The following is a 13,465-nucleotide window of genomic DNA, read 5'->3' as shown; positions in this document are numbered from 1 at the left end:
AAGCTATGTCAAATCTATAGATAACTCTAGTCGCGGCATGCACAACTATGTCCCCTATATAAAGAATGTGTCGAAGAAGATTACCACCATTTTTACTCCATCGCTATTGCGACCAAGTCACCACACTTTATTTCCACTAGCTCAGATGCAGCGGGTTCCATACAAAAGACATTAAAACATTAGAAGGAGCGTCATGTCGTCTCATAATCCGTAAAGTTCTGTCCATCAGGCGAAGTGACAAGCTTCGACCTCCAGAGTAACAAGTTTCAGCTCTTAAGCCTTGTACTCCTTCTTGTGGCCACCATCGCCGTAGCCAGGCTTGTGGTATGTAGGCTTGGGGTAGTGGTCCTTGGTCTTGGTGACGGTCTCGGTCTTGGTGACGGTGACGGGGTACTTCTTGGTGATAGTCTTGTACTCGGTCTTGGTGACGGGAGGCTTGTGGATGTACTTGGTTTCCGTCTTGTACTTGTACTCGGTCTTGGTGACAGGAGGCTTCCACTTGGTCTCGGTCTTGGTGACGGGAGGCTTGTGGATGTACTTTGTGTCGGTCTTGGTGACGGTGTGGTACTTGGTCACGGGAGGCTTCCACTTTGTGACATACTCAGTTTTGTAGACGGGCTTATACTTGGTGACAGTCTCTGTCTTGTAGACTGGGTACTTCTTGGTGACGGTCTCAGTCTTGGTGATCGGGGGCTTGTAGATGGGCTTGATGACAGTTGAGGTCACTGTCTTGGTGATGGTCTTGGTCTTGTGGTCGTCACCGTAACCTCCTGGGGTGGCCAAGGCCAGAGGCAGGGCAATAGCGGCAATCACAGCGGAGAACTTCATGTTGTCGGCTGAAGCGAAAGTCTTGAGTCCAAGGGATGAATGGGAGTTCTTGAAAGAGTGGTGAGGAAGTCTGAGCCAGTGGATTGAAGCTTGGATGAATTTTGAGATTGAGGGGAATCTACGTGATCTTTATACAAATTGATGAAGCCGGCTCTAGATCACTCCCAGCCCTTTAGACCAGCCCTCCAGACCCATCAGGCTATGAGATACAACTTGGATCGCATCATAGTTCACGCTTTACCTGAGCATGTAGTCTCACAGCGTAACGTGAGTAGAGCTGTTGGCTTGAGCCTTCAGACCTACGATGGTGGTTGAGAGTAACTCGGTTAGCACAATATTTACACGTCGGACAAACCCAACTACCAATGGCAACACAAGCCTTAAGCCATAAGCTCGTATCTGCCATCTAGCTCGTGTCTATGCAATATTAATGCAGGTCGGCAGCCATTATTGATGCAGGTCGGGACCAGTTTTAGGGCATATAAAGTGACACCACCTTGTAAGTAAGCTTACCAGTGAGAGTACAAAAGGCCCAGCGTCGCTCTGCATATTTAGGTGCCACACCAAGCTATGCTATTGGATAGATTCATCTCGCGTTAATTCTCCTCCAACCTGGCAGCAGCTTTTATTTACTAACGTGCGTTGCATCATAAATCGCGTGATCGGATGGGAGGTTGCAACGCTTACAAGCAGCACCGTCAATTGTTAGGTCAGATCATGAATCATCATATGAGAGTCCAAATAAACTAAGCTTTAAACGTCTCTATGCATAACTGGAAGTTTTACCGGTTTTACCGGTTTTGCGGGGGATTTCCAGGCACAGAAGCTTAGCATTTTGATAGTGGGGACACGGAAAAAGATCATAACACAACCTTACTTTGTCCCCGCAGCCCCGGTATCCCAACATGATCTGCGATTGCTTCTTGGCGGTCAGCTTGTCATGGTAAGAGTCGCGAGCATGTTTGCTGTCAGACTGAAGCTTGATTTGGGACTTTACCGGGATGATCCAGCCTTACAGTAAGCCCAATCCTCCGGATATTGTTGACCGGTCTTGATGCCCAGACAGGCCAGGGCTGGGCTTACCTTGCAGCTACAGGACAAGTCTACAGCCGAACAGGTCCAGCCCCGCGTTCAATTGAACGATCACCAATAAACAACCAGTATTGACAGTCTGTTATGGGCCTTGGTCGTTAGTAGTTGACGGTGGAAAAATTGCGCAATTGGGAAGGGCTCCCCGATTGGTTCACCGTTTCTGTGCATTTGTCTCCACAAACCTCATCACTATGATGATCGAGACCGATGACGCCAAGACAAGGCACCATTGCGAGTAATCCATGAAAACCAAGCTTTACATGGATCAATTGACTAACTATCGAATCAGTATGGATGTAAGAAATTGCATTAGCTTTGTTGGCAAAGGATGAACAAGCTCGCCGGCCAAGCCGGACATACTCGCCAAAGTCGTGATAATGGATCTTGGATGTTAGATCTATGAAACAAAGTTTATCTATCTCCGCTATCATCGTGTAGCCTCCGGCTAAGGCGCTCTAGATCTAAATTTGGTACCAATAGTCTGCATACATAGCGGCTTTACAACGGCCAGAACAGAGCTCGAGTTGCCCTTAGCTTGCAGTGGAATCTTTGTGGTTCCCAGCTTTCGTTCTGTGCTTGGCTGAATTGTACAAAGAGGCGTCCTCACTGCATTAGTAGTGCATATTGGTGTGAAACGGCCTTATGAAATGAAGGCCGAAATTCGCCCCGGCCTTTACTTGAAGCTGTGATTCTGGTCAGCCTAGCGTTCCTCTGCACTTTTCAGAAATTGAGAGAAAACATTGGAGCAAACATTGAAGCACATCATATATGACTGGCCGGCGTGAATTGAAGGATCCAATATCCGTCACTGCCGAGGTAGTATTGCATATCACTTATCGGGCGAGGTGCTTCTGCCACTGCTGTTATGTCAGACTAGGTATGCACGCTTATATAACGTGGTCCGGGCAAATTATTAGGATATCATTATAATAAGCTCAGAAATACTTTCGGCCGTGGCGCCGCCATGAACCGTTGTCAAAGTATCTTGGTCAGACCAGAACGCCACTCATGCCCGATTGCGATAATTACCATCCCAACATGGATGAGACGATAATTCACTTGGCTAAGTAGGTCTAGACGATTCTGCCGTGAGATGCACATTGGCACGACGATCTTTGACAACGCAGAGTGAACGTCTGAGGGATCATCGAGGCCATCCACTAATTGTGTAACCAATTGAACAACGCATGTACAGCACAAGCTCCGTATTTTGCAAGCCACTGAATGATTTTTCAGGTCTTGGTCTCGGGTGCTTCCACTTTCCGACGCTTGTGCTACCTGGAGCTATCAACTGGTTCGGGAGCCAGCCTTTGGTGTGCATCACGTTATTCTGAATCCACACATACGAGCTTGACCTGTTTATACGATATCAAGGCAGCCACAGGAAACGCGTGGGAGTGTCACTGATAAAGCGTTGTTGGACTAAGGACGCCTTCAGATTTGTCTAAGTTCTGACTCACCAATTTTCCGACATGATAAGAGATAATAGTGCGGCTCAAGCGATATGCTTTTAATAGATTATTCCAACTACTTGTAACACCAACTCTGGTAAATACGGTGAGCCCGACAGTCTGGCTCGTGAAAAGGCGCAGATTGTGTGACGGGGTCAATGCGAAACAATAACAAAAACATCGGATTAAACGTTCCAGACCTGAGTAAGCATACCCTGGTTCACACGGATGAGGCAATAGTCATCCGGGACTCTCGTTCCTGTTTGTCTCTGTGCCCTTATCTAACTTTCCACTAGTAGATGTTGTGCAGTAGCGCTCTAATGCCAAGTTCTCATATGATTTCTATCTAGCTGCATACGCCTATCATCCTCAATTAGAACCTCAATCTGAACCTCAATCTCACGTGCCTTAGGGCAGGCACCAGGTCTTGCGCTGATCCCCGCGTGTTCCTCAAACCGTGTACTTTGGTGTGGCATGCAGTTCAGTGTACGAGTCCGATGAATCTTCAAAATGTTAGCCACTGGATCAGGTATGCGGGAGATAGATATCATACCCTCTTGTTGAAGCTTTTCGTTCATGAATTGAGGAAAGAAATATCCGGGGTGAAGAACAGTCTGTGCTGCTGTGGCGATTAGAATCATACTAGTTCCAATGGTTAGCGACTACGGACGTCAACGCGGACTGATACTCACACTCCCTCGAGAAGAATGAAGGGAATTTGTTCCTTCATCATCTCGTTACCCCAACCACCTCGCATCTCAGCTATGCGGTACACACAGCGAATGTAGATCGTCAGGAACGCAGTAGAAAGACCAGCGATGAACCAACGGAATCGCGCACTCTGCCATGTCTGAAGTGCATTACCAGCCAGGGGAAATGTTTTGGCACCTAGCGTTCGTCGGACACAGAATGTCGTAGCCAGGATCACAAACACAGATAGTGTGACCACTTGGAAGGCGATACCAGTCATCATAATATCATTACCTACATTCAACACATCCAGATCACCGGGTCTAGATGTCGCTGCGATACCACCACCTGCAGCCTGAAGAGCCAATGATACGATATCCGCACCGATAAAGATGATGGTGTACAGCTTCGGCTTGAGCAGCGACCAGTCGGGTCCGAAGAGTGCCACGATGTATTTAAGCATGAGATAGACTGCTGCGCTGTTGAAGGCCGGACCAATGATGAGACAGCAGACCTGGACTTGGAAGGGGATCACGTTGAATGGTAGGAAGTACATTCCAATTCGTCCGCCGTAGCCTATGACTTGGGCGAGGCAGCCTAGGGCTAGAACGACGGCATAGGCGCGGATACGAAAGCGGATGCCGAGGTAGATGTTGGCGAAGAAGGCGATTGTGAAGAGGGCTACTAGGAGAGAGTTTACCCAGAGGGTTGGACGGTATCCGTAGACTGTGTATTCGATTGGGCACCGGTCGGAGATTTCTGTACAAACTAGGGGTTTGGATGACATTGTGAAGGTGAATCGGTTGCGGGAAGTTTGAGTTGTCGGTTTGTTAGTTCTTCAGAGGTGAGTTTGATTGATATGAATTCTGGTGTCTATTTCCATTATATATATGATAGATGTACATACAATATTTCTTCCGTAACATATTCCATTCATCTCGGTCTTTGAAACCAGGCAGTGCATCTTCTACCCCAAGCTTGTAATTGGTTTAAACACCGAGGTGCTTATGCGTCCTGTTTCTATTGATAGATCAATCTTGAAACAAATTACCAGGTACCTACATTGAAATCGTGCGAGATCTTTGAGCCATTCAGATCAGTCCGTTGTCATTCGTCAATTCATTCAGGAACGAGGTTTCACTGGCGATCCTTCTGCTCGGTCTTTGCTCCGCCTCCTGGAGTCGTAGGGAGGGACGAACTAACTGACCAATAGATTGGTTAATTTCCAGAAGTGTCCCACTTCTTTGCTCGGTCTTTGAGTTTATGCTAAGATCATTCTGGAGGTCACGGCTCCACTGTGGGCGAAACTGTCCGATGCTGACAGGTTTCGAGTACTTGCACACTCACCAGATTTTCGCCTGTTCCAAAGTACAGGTACCCCGAGAGCAACAATCAGCCCTGCGGGGCATTCCATCGCGGTTCAGGCTTCAACATGAGACCTCATTTATCTTCAGCTCTCGGTCTTTAGACTACTCGGTCTTTCTTCTCATTTTGCATCTCCTTTGACAAGCCTACAATGACAGCAAACACCGAAAAGTCCAAGCGAACGAGGACTAACGTAAAGCAGTCTAAATTTGGCTGCTTCACATGCAAGTACGATCTCAATCTGGAAGAACTTGTCAATGACATCGAGCTAACACAAACGATCAGAACTCGACGCGTCAAATGTGATGAGGCCAAACCTACATGCCAACGATGTCGGGCATCAAAGCGAGAGTGCAAAGGTTATCCCAAAGGAGCCTATCCCGATTCACCGCCTGAAACTCCATCAACGAGCTCGCTAGTCCCCCTGTCGGCCTCATCTTCGTCACCAATAATCTTGACACCAAACTCATCAAGACCCAATTCACCTATAACTGTACTGGGTTTCGACCCTTATCATCTCTCAAATCCTTTTATCGATATCGCTTGCAGTGTTCTTGTTCAGAGTCCTCGACGCGGCAGGAATGACGTGGAGCAAACGTTCTGGTCCCGGACAGTGCCTCAGCTAGCACATGCCATTCCTTCAGTACGAGCTGCCGTTGAAGCTTTTGGTGCATCTTACAACGAATATGCTCTGAAGGCAGATTCTCCGAGTTCAGGTCTGGAAACAACAAAGCGGTATACACAGGCTCTGAGACTTGTACAGCATGACCTGGCCACTCTGCCATACGGACCCGTTCCATGTATCATCGCTTGTCTGTTCCTCGCATTCTCCGAAGCCATGCAACAAAAGTTGAGCACAGGGCTCACGCATCTTCTTGGAGCATTTTCAGTGATGCTCTCCCAGACGAACAAGAAACTATTGGCGGACGTGGATACCAAGAGTCTATCATTACTTTTGCAAAAACTCGACCTCCATGTCCCAACGTATGGCGTATGCCATCCCCCCGAATTGCCTCCATTGCCACCAGTTGCCAAAAACATCGTCGAATCTTACCCGCCCGATGAGGCACTTTTTAAGATTCTTCATTCATGCTTCCACTTTAATGCCCGTGCTGTCCAGTACAAGTACACTAGTCGCCGATTGGTTCCGCCTGAGATGCTCATTGAACAAGGTCGTCAACTCGCGATTTTGAAACAATGGCTATCGCACAATGAGCTTCCTGAAAACTGGGATGCAGAGTCTTATGAGCCTCTGGTAGTTCTTCGTGCTCAATGCCTCACTGCACTCATCAATACTTCAAATATTCTTGAGCCTCGTGAAAAGGCTTTTGACTGCTACGGTCCTGAGTTTGAAGAGATTATTACGACGATCGAGGCTTTGTTAGTTGGCAGGGACCTGCGCGCTGGTCTTTCGGGTGACACGTTCGGCGCTTTACCATCGTTTATCCCGGAGATGGGGATCATTCATCCATTATACTTCACTGCCAAGAAATACCGCAATGCGTTCTGGCGTCGCAAGGCCCTCGGCTTGATTCTTCGTTCTGGAAAGGAAGGTCCATGGTGCGCCGACACAGAGGGCTCAATAATTCAAACCATCATTAGGAGAGAAGAAGGAAGCTTTGACAGAGCTTCTTTAAATCTGTTGAGAAGCGAAGATCCCAAAATGGATGCACCATCTAACATTCCCGAAGAGAAAAGAATCAACGCATGCTGGACAATCGATGAGAACGGTGAAGAAGGCGAGCCTGACCGTGTGACCAGAAGAAGGTTTACCAAAGGTCTATTCTATAGATGTATCAACATAGACGCGCTACTTGCTGATGAGGAGGCGCAAACAGCGCGTTCCTGGCCGTGGTGTAATTCTAAATGGTGGGAGGAGTGGAGAGAAAAGCTTGAGGGGGCTGTCTGATGTCATAGCGCTTGTATTAATTGAGCCTTTCAAGAACAATGTCGAGTGTTGACGTCTCGTAAGACCAATTTTCTTGCCAGTGTCCATTATTGCAGGGAAAAGTGATGGATTCGGTATAAACCACCTATGCTACGATTACAGTTACAAAAACTCATGAATTATCTGAAGTACATGAATTCAAGTATCAGGATAGCAATACCTCAATAATATATCAATGCCTGCTGCTGAATCGATGATAGTGATAACAATTTACTGCTCGTCTACCCTATGCCGATAAGATAAGCATCAAGCGAGCGAGATAAGATAAGAGGAATTACAGTGCGCGATCACGAAATATTGCTACAGGGGACTGTGCTGGAGATAAGATAAAGGACAGGATAAGATCTGTTATCGGCTTCATTACAGAGAAACAATCGGCTATCTTTGTCGGCGCCCTTCAATAACTCGTCCGAGGCATCTTCTCAATAATAGTGTATCCTTAAATAACGATTATACTTCGGCTCGGGTAATGACAAATCTCATCACTCAATTTTCGTATTGTTCGGAGTCTTTACGAAGATGACCGGGGCAGTCGCGCTACACAATGACGTCACCTCCCATTTACGCGACAGCGATTACTGATCAAGCAACAACGAAGGAAGGCATCACGAGTTAAATCCAGCCTTGCCAGGCGTTTCAACGGTAGCGGCATCTCGAGTGGCTTGCGGCGAAAGCGGCGAAAGTTTAATAATCGTTTTTGCCGCGCTCAGGCTTCAACTTGAGTCGTGATGGCGCGTCTATGTTGCAGTGGCTTGGAGCGATGGAGTCTTTAATAATGCGACTCGCCAATACGAAAATTCATCTCGAGAATGGAATACTCAGATATCACATTCAGTCATGGCGGATGATGCCAGTCCACAGCCACAGCAACGGTTCGTGATTCTTCAGACAATCTTGAAAATGTAGTGCTGACCAGTACTTTGGAGTAGGCCTGTTGGAGTTGCCTGCACTCCTTGTCGTCGCAGCAAAATGAAATGTGTCAGCTCGGATCCAGAAACCACGACCTGCAATAGATGCCAAAGACTGCACAGAAATTGTGTCTATGAGTTACATCGGCGAGGGCAATGGCGCAGGGATCATACGGGGAGAAAGTATGTCAAGATGAACTCGAGACAGGAGACTTTGGTCGTTGACGTTGCCTTGCAATTTTTAGAGCAGAGTGGCAGCATCCGCCTCTAGAGAATGCGGTAGGTGACCACGGTGATCTCGTGCTCCAGATCCAGAGGCCTGGTCTGGAGTCTAGAGCTTCTGGGTCATACTCAGTGTCTCCAAGATCTGAGCAATCATCTTTCACACCGGGTGCGTTAGACACCGCCCTCGACATAGAAGGTTCACCTGATATCACACTGACCAATGGTTTCGATATGTGAGTGATATGGTTTTCTTACTGAGTCTACACCTTTGAAGCATCATGACTCCAATGCTTGCACGAAGCCTTTTTCTTTTTTCGTCCTGATACAAGCTTTAAACTGAATTATCAAGTCTCCTTTATTCCTTAACCCCGTCCGATGTCTCTTTTTTCTTCCCACTAACATCGGCCGTACAGACAGCAACCCAGCATGGAGGTAACTGCCAATATGCCGACAACACAAGACCCTACCGAGTTGGGGCTCATCAGCGAAGAGATACTCACGCAGATCGTGAACAGCGTTATTGACAGCCTCAATAGATGGGAACACCACTGGGGTAACCGTTCAAGAGGTGAGTGATACATAATGCGTGAGTCGTCTAGTTCTCAAACTGATTTGTTTCGACTCAGAACCCTTACAAGTGGCCATCATGGTCCTGTACCGCGATTACACATGCCTGTACTTTAACATTCGGTTGCTAGACTATGGCCCCCACCATCAGACGGCAGTACACGCCTGCTTGTCGAATGCTTTGGGCATACTAGAGCAGACATACCGTATTGGGGAAATGGCTGGCTTGCGCTATCTTTGGAACCAAGCTCATTCCATGACCGCATATGCTGCAATGCTCATTCCAAAAGTGATCGCATGGAGCACCGAGGGCGATACTATGTGGAAACAGCAGGCGACTGAAATCCTTGACCGAGTAGCCTCGAAATACCTCGCAGCGATGGGCAATCCAGAAGGGTCACCACCTAGCCGCGTATCAGTAACAATGGCAGCCCAAGGGAGACTTCTGGGAGCTATCCGAGCTCGACTGAACCCTAGTCCTAGGTCATATATTCCGACCCCTGCTTTATTACAAGAGGATATGAACCTCTTCGACTTTCCCAACGACATATCAACTCTGTCGGGATTCTTTGATCTCGGAGATCTAACACTTGGCGAAGGCGACTACACAGCTGATTCAAATGTGGAGTTTGAAGCATTAGACGATGAGTTTCTTCGGTCTAGGTATCACGAAGCCGGCTTAGCGGCGTTGGATGAGCCTGGGATCTTCCTTCATGCTCGCTAAAGTGGTAAATTGAAGATTAAGTATGTTGACTCGAATGATCAAATGGCGAGTCTTGTTAATTAAGAGATTAGCTTAATGAAGTATACTCTAATTGCAATTTGCGTTTCCATGTCTAGGCCCTTCGGTTCTCGTTTTACAATCAAGACTCAGAAACAGCCTTCAAGGCCGCTTTAACAACCTCATCGAAGTTCTTCTTAGGCAGACCCAAATCCTCGTTCATGATTTTCCCTTCCTTCTCCAGATGACCTCCAAACCTGCCAGTAACGAATCCAGTCTCAATCAAGGAATATATGGCATACGGGTCGCCGGCTGCAACTGCAGCCTGCTTGTCCTTGATGAGCTCATCAGTGTTGACCTTTTCGATAGTGAACCTCTCTCCACTCAGACGCTCAATGGCCTCAAGCAGCATATTCTGTGTGATGGCAAAATCACTCAACCAGACAATCCTGTTCTTGGTCTCCTCCCACTTCTTGGTCAAAGCATTAACCATGGCAAGAGCTGTATTGTCTTCAGTCGTCGTGCTGAACCAGCCCTCGCCATCGTCCCAGACCACGAACTTCTTCTCTTTGATGTGCATTCCCAAAAAGTCATGGAGTGCACTCCACTTGATCCACATGCCACAAGCAATAGCCATCCACTCCAAGCCGGTGGACTCTTTGGATCTGAGATAGTCTTGGACTTCGCCTTTCTCACGGAAGACCGAGTTGAGCGCTCTTGCTTCAGGCTTGTTGTTATTGAGACCATACTCAGAAGCAACGTAGCGTCTGACTTTGGCATCGACTGCAGCGTCGACGAAACGGAGCTGATCACTGACGGCAAGGGAAGTCATGCAGTTGACGATGGCATCTTGGCCAGAGAATGCTGAGACAAGTGCTTCGGAGGGGTATGAATCGTCGATGGTAATGACACGGACGTTTGATGGAAGCTTTCCTTTGGATGATGAGCGTTGGAGAGCTGTGACGTTGAACGAGGGCTCCTTGACCAGGGCATCGAGCATGATGGCGCCAATTGATCCAGTGGCCCCGACAATGAGGATGTTTTTGAATGGCGAAGTCATACTTGTGAAATGTGAAAGTGGTCTAATTGAGGATCGTTTCAGATAGTTTATGATGAAAAGTGTTTTCATAATTTGACTTTCAACTCACATATATATCTATCGCGTCTCTGTATAACCCGACGATAGACATCTTTTGACGATGCATGAAGCTTACTGAGCACTTCCAACGATGGCTTGCCAAGCCTGCTTACACAAGTTCCACACCAGTCAATATTCGGACATGTGTCTCATTAGATGTAATGCAACGTAAGCAGAACTTCGCGTCTCATTGGTTCGGAACAAATTACTGAATATTGTGGACGGGCATGATTAGTATGCCCACCGGCACTAGGTCAGGAGAGGGGATTATGTTCCGCGCGCCGCACCTTGCATAGCTGCAACCTTTGTAATTCTCCCGACCAGGAGATAATTACGAGCATTAGCCGTTGGACGGAGTAGGACATATCGGCCGCACTGTTAGCTCTTCTCCACAATGGTTGGATGACAAAATAAGCCTCTCAAATTCGTAGCAAAGCACCTCAACATACAGCTGACAGGCTTAATTCGTCACTTATTCAGGTCCAAAAACGGCCCCTACGTATATCTGACGCGACTGCGGGGTCGTAAATCTGAAGGAACAATGACGTCAGTGCAGTCAACGTAACTCGCGACCCTCAACTCCGGGTCTTTGTCCGTCACCATTTACCTTCACATAGGACGTACTAGTTTGTTATATTCCACTTTCTGAGATCCTCCATTGCTCTCAGCCTTTATACACCAATGCTTATACGGCATTCATTACCAAATGGCCAAACCAACTATTTTTGATTGGACTAAGTATTATGTAAAATACGGTTCGTTCTTGGTGTTTGTTTCCGTGCCAACGTTCCACAGCTGACATCCTTTCCCAGCGCACGTCAAGGTGAAGAGGTTTGGCATGTACACATTGATCTGGTGTTTACTTCCATGCACATGTGGCATGTCTGTGATGATATCCGATAATGCTCCATGGTGGGATCTGCCACCGAGGCCGAGGGAAGACACCGTCGAGGGGGAGGGACTTCTATCTAGTGAGTACTAGACAAAGGCAGACAGGCCGGGATCGAGGGACCGGGCAACCTACTGCGAAAGGGTTTGATTAGTATATACATCCGATGCCACTAGACCAATAAGAGTCTGGAACGCTGCACCCTGTATTTAAATTTCCCGGCCTGGGAACGATTACTAACATCAACCGATGGTGCCAACGACAAATTCAGACCGTACGAGATGGTAATCAGGTGTAGTTATACAAAATGGCTGTCATGCTATTCCAATTTAATGATAAATTCCATGATCCCCACGTACATCATATCCACGAAAAGATACACCTTTCATAATAATATCACTCTTCTTTAGCCGCTATCATCCGCCTTATAACAAACCATCAGTCAGATGCAGTATAGTTAATCGCTTCGCTAAAATGTCACGAAACCTTTCTGGAACCGAATACACCATCTACCGCTCCGGTGATGGCAACGGAGGCTTCACTCCAACTTCAGTCAAGATACCAGATCTCGGCCCCCATGATATCCTGGTGCGCGTCACACACAGTGGTGTCTGTCATACAGACATCGTATTCTGCCAGATGGGAGCTCCGATAGCCCTTGGTCATGAAGGCGTCGGTATCGTTGAAGCAGTTGGATTTCTCGTCACCCAATTCAAGATTGGCGATCGTGCTGGTGGTGGCTTCCACCGAGGTGCCTGTGGTCACTGCAAGTATTGCTTGTCTGGTAAGGATATCTACTGCTACGATCGTGTCATCTTCGGCGAAGGCGATTTCGACAACGGCACCTTTGGCTCTTACTACATCGGAAAAGAGACCTTCCTGCACAAGATTCCCGATGGTCTTGCTAGTGAGCATGCGGCCCCTCTTCAATGTGCCGGTGCGACTGTCTACGCCGCTTTGAAGGCTACCGTCACTTCAGAGAAGAGGGTTGGTATTCTGGGTATCGGTGGATTGGGACATCTCGCCATCCAGTATGCAAACAAAATGGGTGCGGATGTTGTTATTTACAGCACAAGCGCCAGCAAGGAAGCTGAGGCACGAGAGCTCGGTGCGAAAGAGTTTCACTTGATCGAGAAAATGTTCGACGAGGTCAAGGCGCCCATTGATGTTCTAGTGGTCTGTGGCACCAAGTACCCTGATTGGGACCGGCAAGTACTTGATTTCCAATCATAAGCCGATTACTAACGAGAACCTTGAAGAGTTATGACAAAGGAATTCCTGGCTAGGGATGGGGTCATCGTTCCATTAGCTGCACCTGTCCATGGGCCATTAAGCTTGCCGTAAGTACCATGCTTCCCGTTACTACTATATAAGGCTAATAGACCACCAGTGCTGGAGCCATGTTCTTCCAAGGCTACCATGTCTTTTCAAGCCTAGTCGGTTCTCGTAATATTCACGATGAAATGCTTGAATTCTCAAGTCGTCATGGCATTAAGCCGATGGTTCAGATTTTCAAGCATGAGGGGGCTGAGACTATCAAGACGGTTTTTGAGTTGGTCGAGCAGAACAAGATGCGGTACAGAGCTGTACTGGAGATGTCGCAATGAGGTGATTTGGCCTGCGCCGGGATAGGTCGCAGCTTT

The 13,465-nt window shown here is 47.6% G+C and overlaps 6 protein-coding genes across 6 annotated transcripts; 3 read left to right on the top strand and 3 right to left on the bottom strand.

Annotated features, from left to right (window-relative positions):
• Nucleotides 1-52: 52 nt before the first annotated feature.
• On the bottom strand, nucleotides 53-907 carry B0J16DRAFT_340733 (uncharacterized protein). The gene has a single exon (XM_046127727.1). It carries the CDS (start codon nucleotides 826-828, stop codon nucleotides 274-276), a length of 555 nt encoding a protein of 184 aa, XP_045982614.1. The 5' UTR covers nucleotides 829-907; the 3' UTR covers nucleotides 53-273.
• A 2,914-nt stretch (nucleotides 908-3,821) lies between these two features.
• B0J16DRAFT_398613 (RTA1 like protein-domain-containing protein) lies at nucleotides 3,822-4,848 on the bottom strand (the record flags this gene model as incomplete). Its single annotated transcript, XM_046132402.1, has 3 exons — nucleotides 3,822-3,874; nucleotides 3,925-4,013; nucleotides 4,064-4,848. 3 exons carry the CDS (start codon nucleotides 4,846-4,848, stop codon nucleotides 3,822-3,824), a joined length of 927 nt encoding a protein of 308 aa, XP_045982613.1.
• A 663-nt stretch (nucleotides 4,849-5,511) lies between these two features.
• Nucleotides 5,512-7,366, top strand: B0J16DRAFT_340732 (uncharacterized protein). Its single transcript, XM_046127726.1, has 2 exons — nucleotides 5,512-5,654; nucleotides 5,712-7,366. Exons 1-2 carry the CDS (start codon nucleotides 5,578-5,580, stop codon nucleotides 7,333-7,335), a joined length of 1,701 nt encoding a protein of 566 aa, XP_045982612.1. The 5' UTR covers nucleotides 5,512-5,577; the 3' UTR covers nucleotides 7,336-7,366.
• A 1,585-nt stretch (nucleotides 7,367-8,951) lies between these two features.
• Nucleotides 8,952-9,798, top strand: B0J16DRAFT_384037 (uncharacterized protein; the record flags this gene model as incomplete). Its single annotated transcript, XM_046131386.1, has 2 exons — nucleotides 8,952-9,075; nucleotides 9,134-9,798. 2 exons carry the CDS (start codon nucleotides 8,952-8,954, stop codon nucleotides 9,796-9,798), a joined length of 789 nt encoding a protein of 262 aa, XP_045982611.1.
• A 95-nt stretch (nucleotides 9,799-9,893) lies between these two features.
• Nucleotides 9,894-10,855, bottom strand: B0J16DRAFT_398609 (uncharacterized protein; the record flags this gene model as incomplete). The annotated part of the gene is made up of 1 exon (XM_046132401.1): nucleotides 9,894-10,855. The coding sequence occupies one exon, from the start codon at nucleotides 10,853-10,855 to the stop codon at nucleotides 9,938-9,940; it is 918 nt and encodes a 305-aa protein (XP_045982610.1). The 3' UTR covers nucleotides 9,894-9,937.
• A 1,441-nt stretch (nucleotides 10,856-12,296) lies between these two features.
• B0J16DRAFT_355552 (chaperonin 10-like protein) lies at nucleotides 12,297-13,429 on the top strand (the record flags this gene model as incomplete). Its single annotated transcript, XM_046129421.1, has 3 exons — nucleotides 12,297-13,030; nucleotides 13,082-13,162; nucleotides 13,213-13,429. 3 exons carry the CDS (start codon nucleotides 12,297-12,299, stop codon nucleotides 13,427-13,429), a joined length of 1,032 nt encoding a protein of 343 aa, XP_045982609.1.
• Nucleotides 13,430-13,465: the final 36 nt, after the last annotated feature.

Source organism: Fusarium flagelliforme (assembly GCF_020744385.1).
Source record: "Fusarium flagelliforme strain FIESC 12 MPI-CAGE-AA-0113 chromosome Unknown B0J16scaffold_4, whole genome shotgun sequence".
In the NCBI taxonomy this organism is placed as follows: Eukaryota; Fungi; Ascomycota; class Sordariomycetes; order Hypocreales; family Nectriaceae; genus Fusarium; species Fusarium flagelliforme.
The sequence above is the reverse complement of the archived record's forward strand: the minus strand, read 5'-3'. Positions and strand labels throughout refer to the sequence as shown.

What these genes read in the sequence shown, in the direction of transcription:
- B0J16DRAFT_340733 (XM_046127727.1), bottom strand. Translation starts at nt 828, where the DNA reads ATGAAGTTCTCCGCTGTGATTGCCGCTATTGCCCTGCCTCTGGCCTTG.
- B0J16DRAFT_340732 (XM_046127726.1), top strand. Translation starts at nt 5,578, where the DNA reads ATGACAGCAAACACCGAAAAGTCCAAGCGAACGAGGACTAACGTAAAG. An exon ending in TTTGGCTGCTTCACATGCAA is followed by an intron (nt 5,655 to 5,711) that starts GTACGATCTCAA and finishes ACAAACGATCAG; the next exon opens with AACTCGACGCGTCAAATGTG.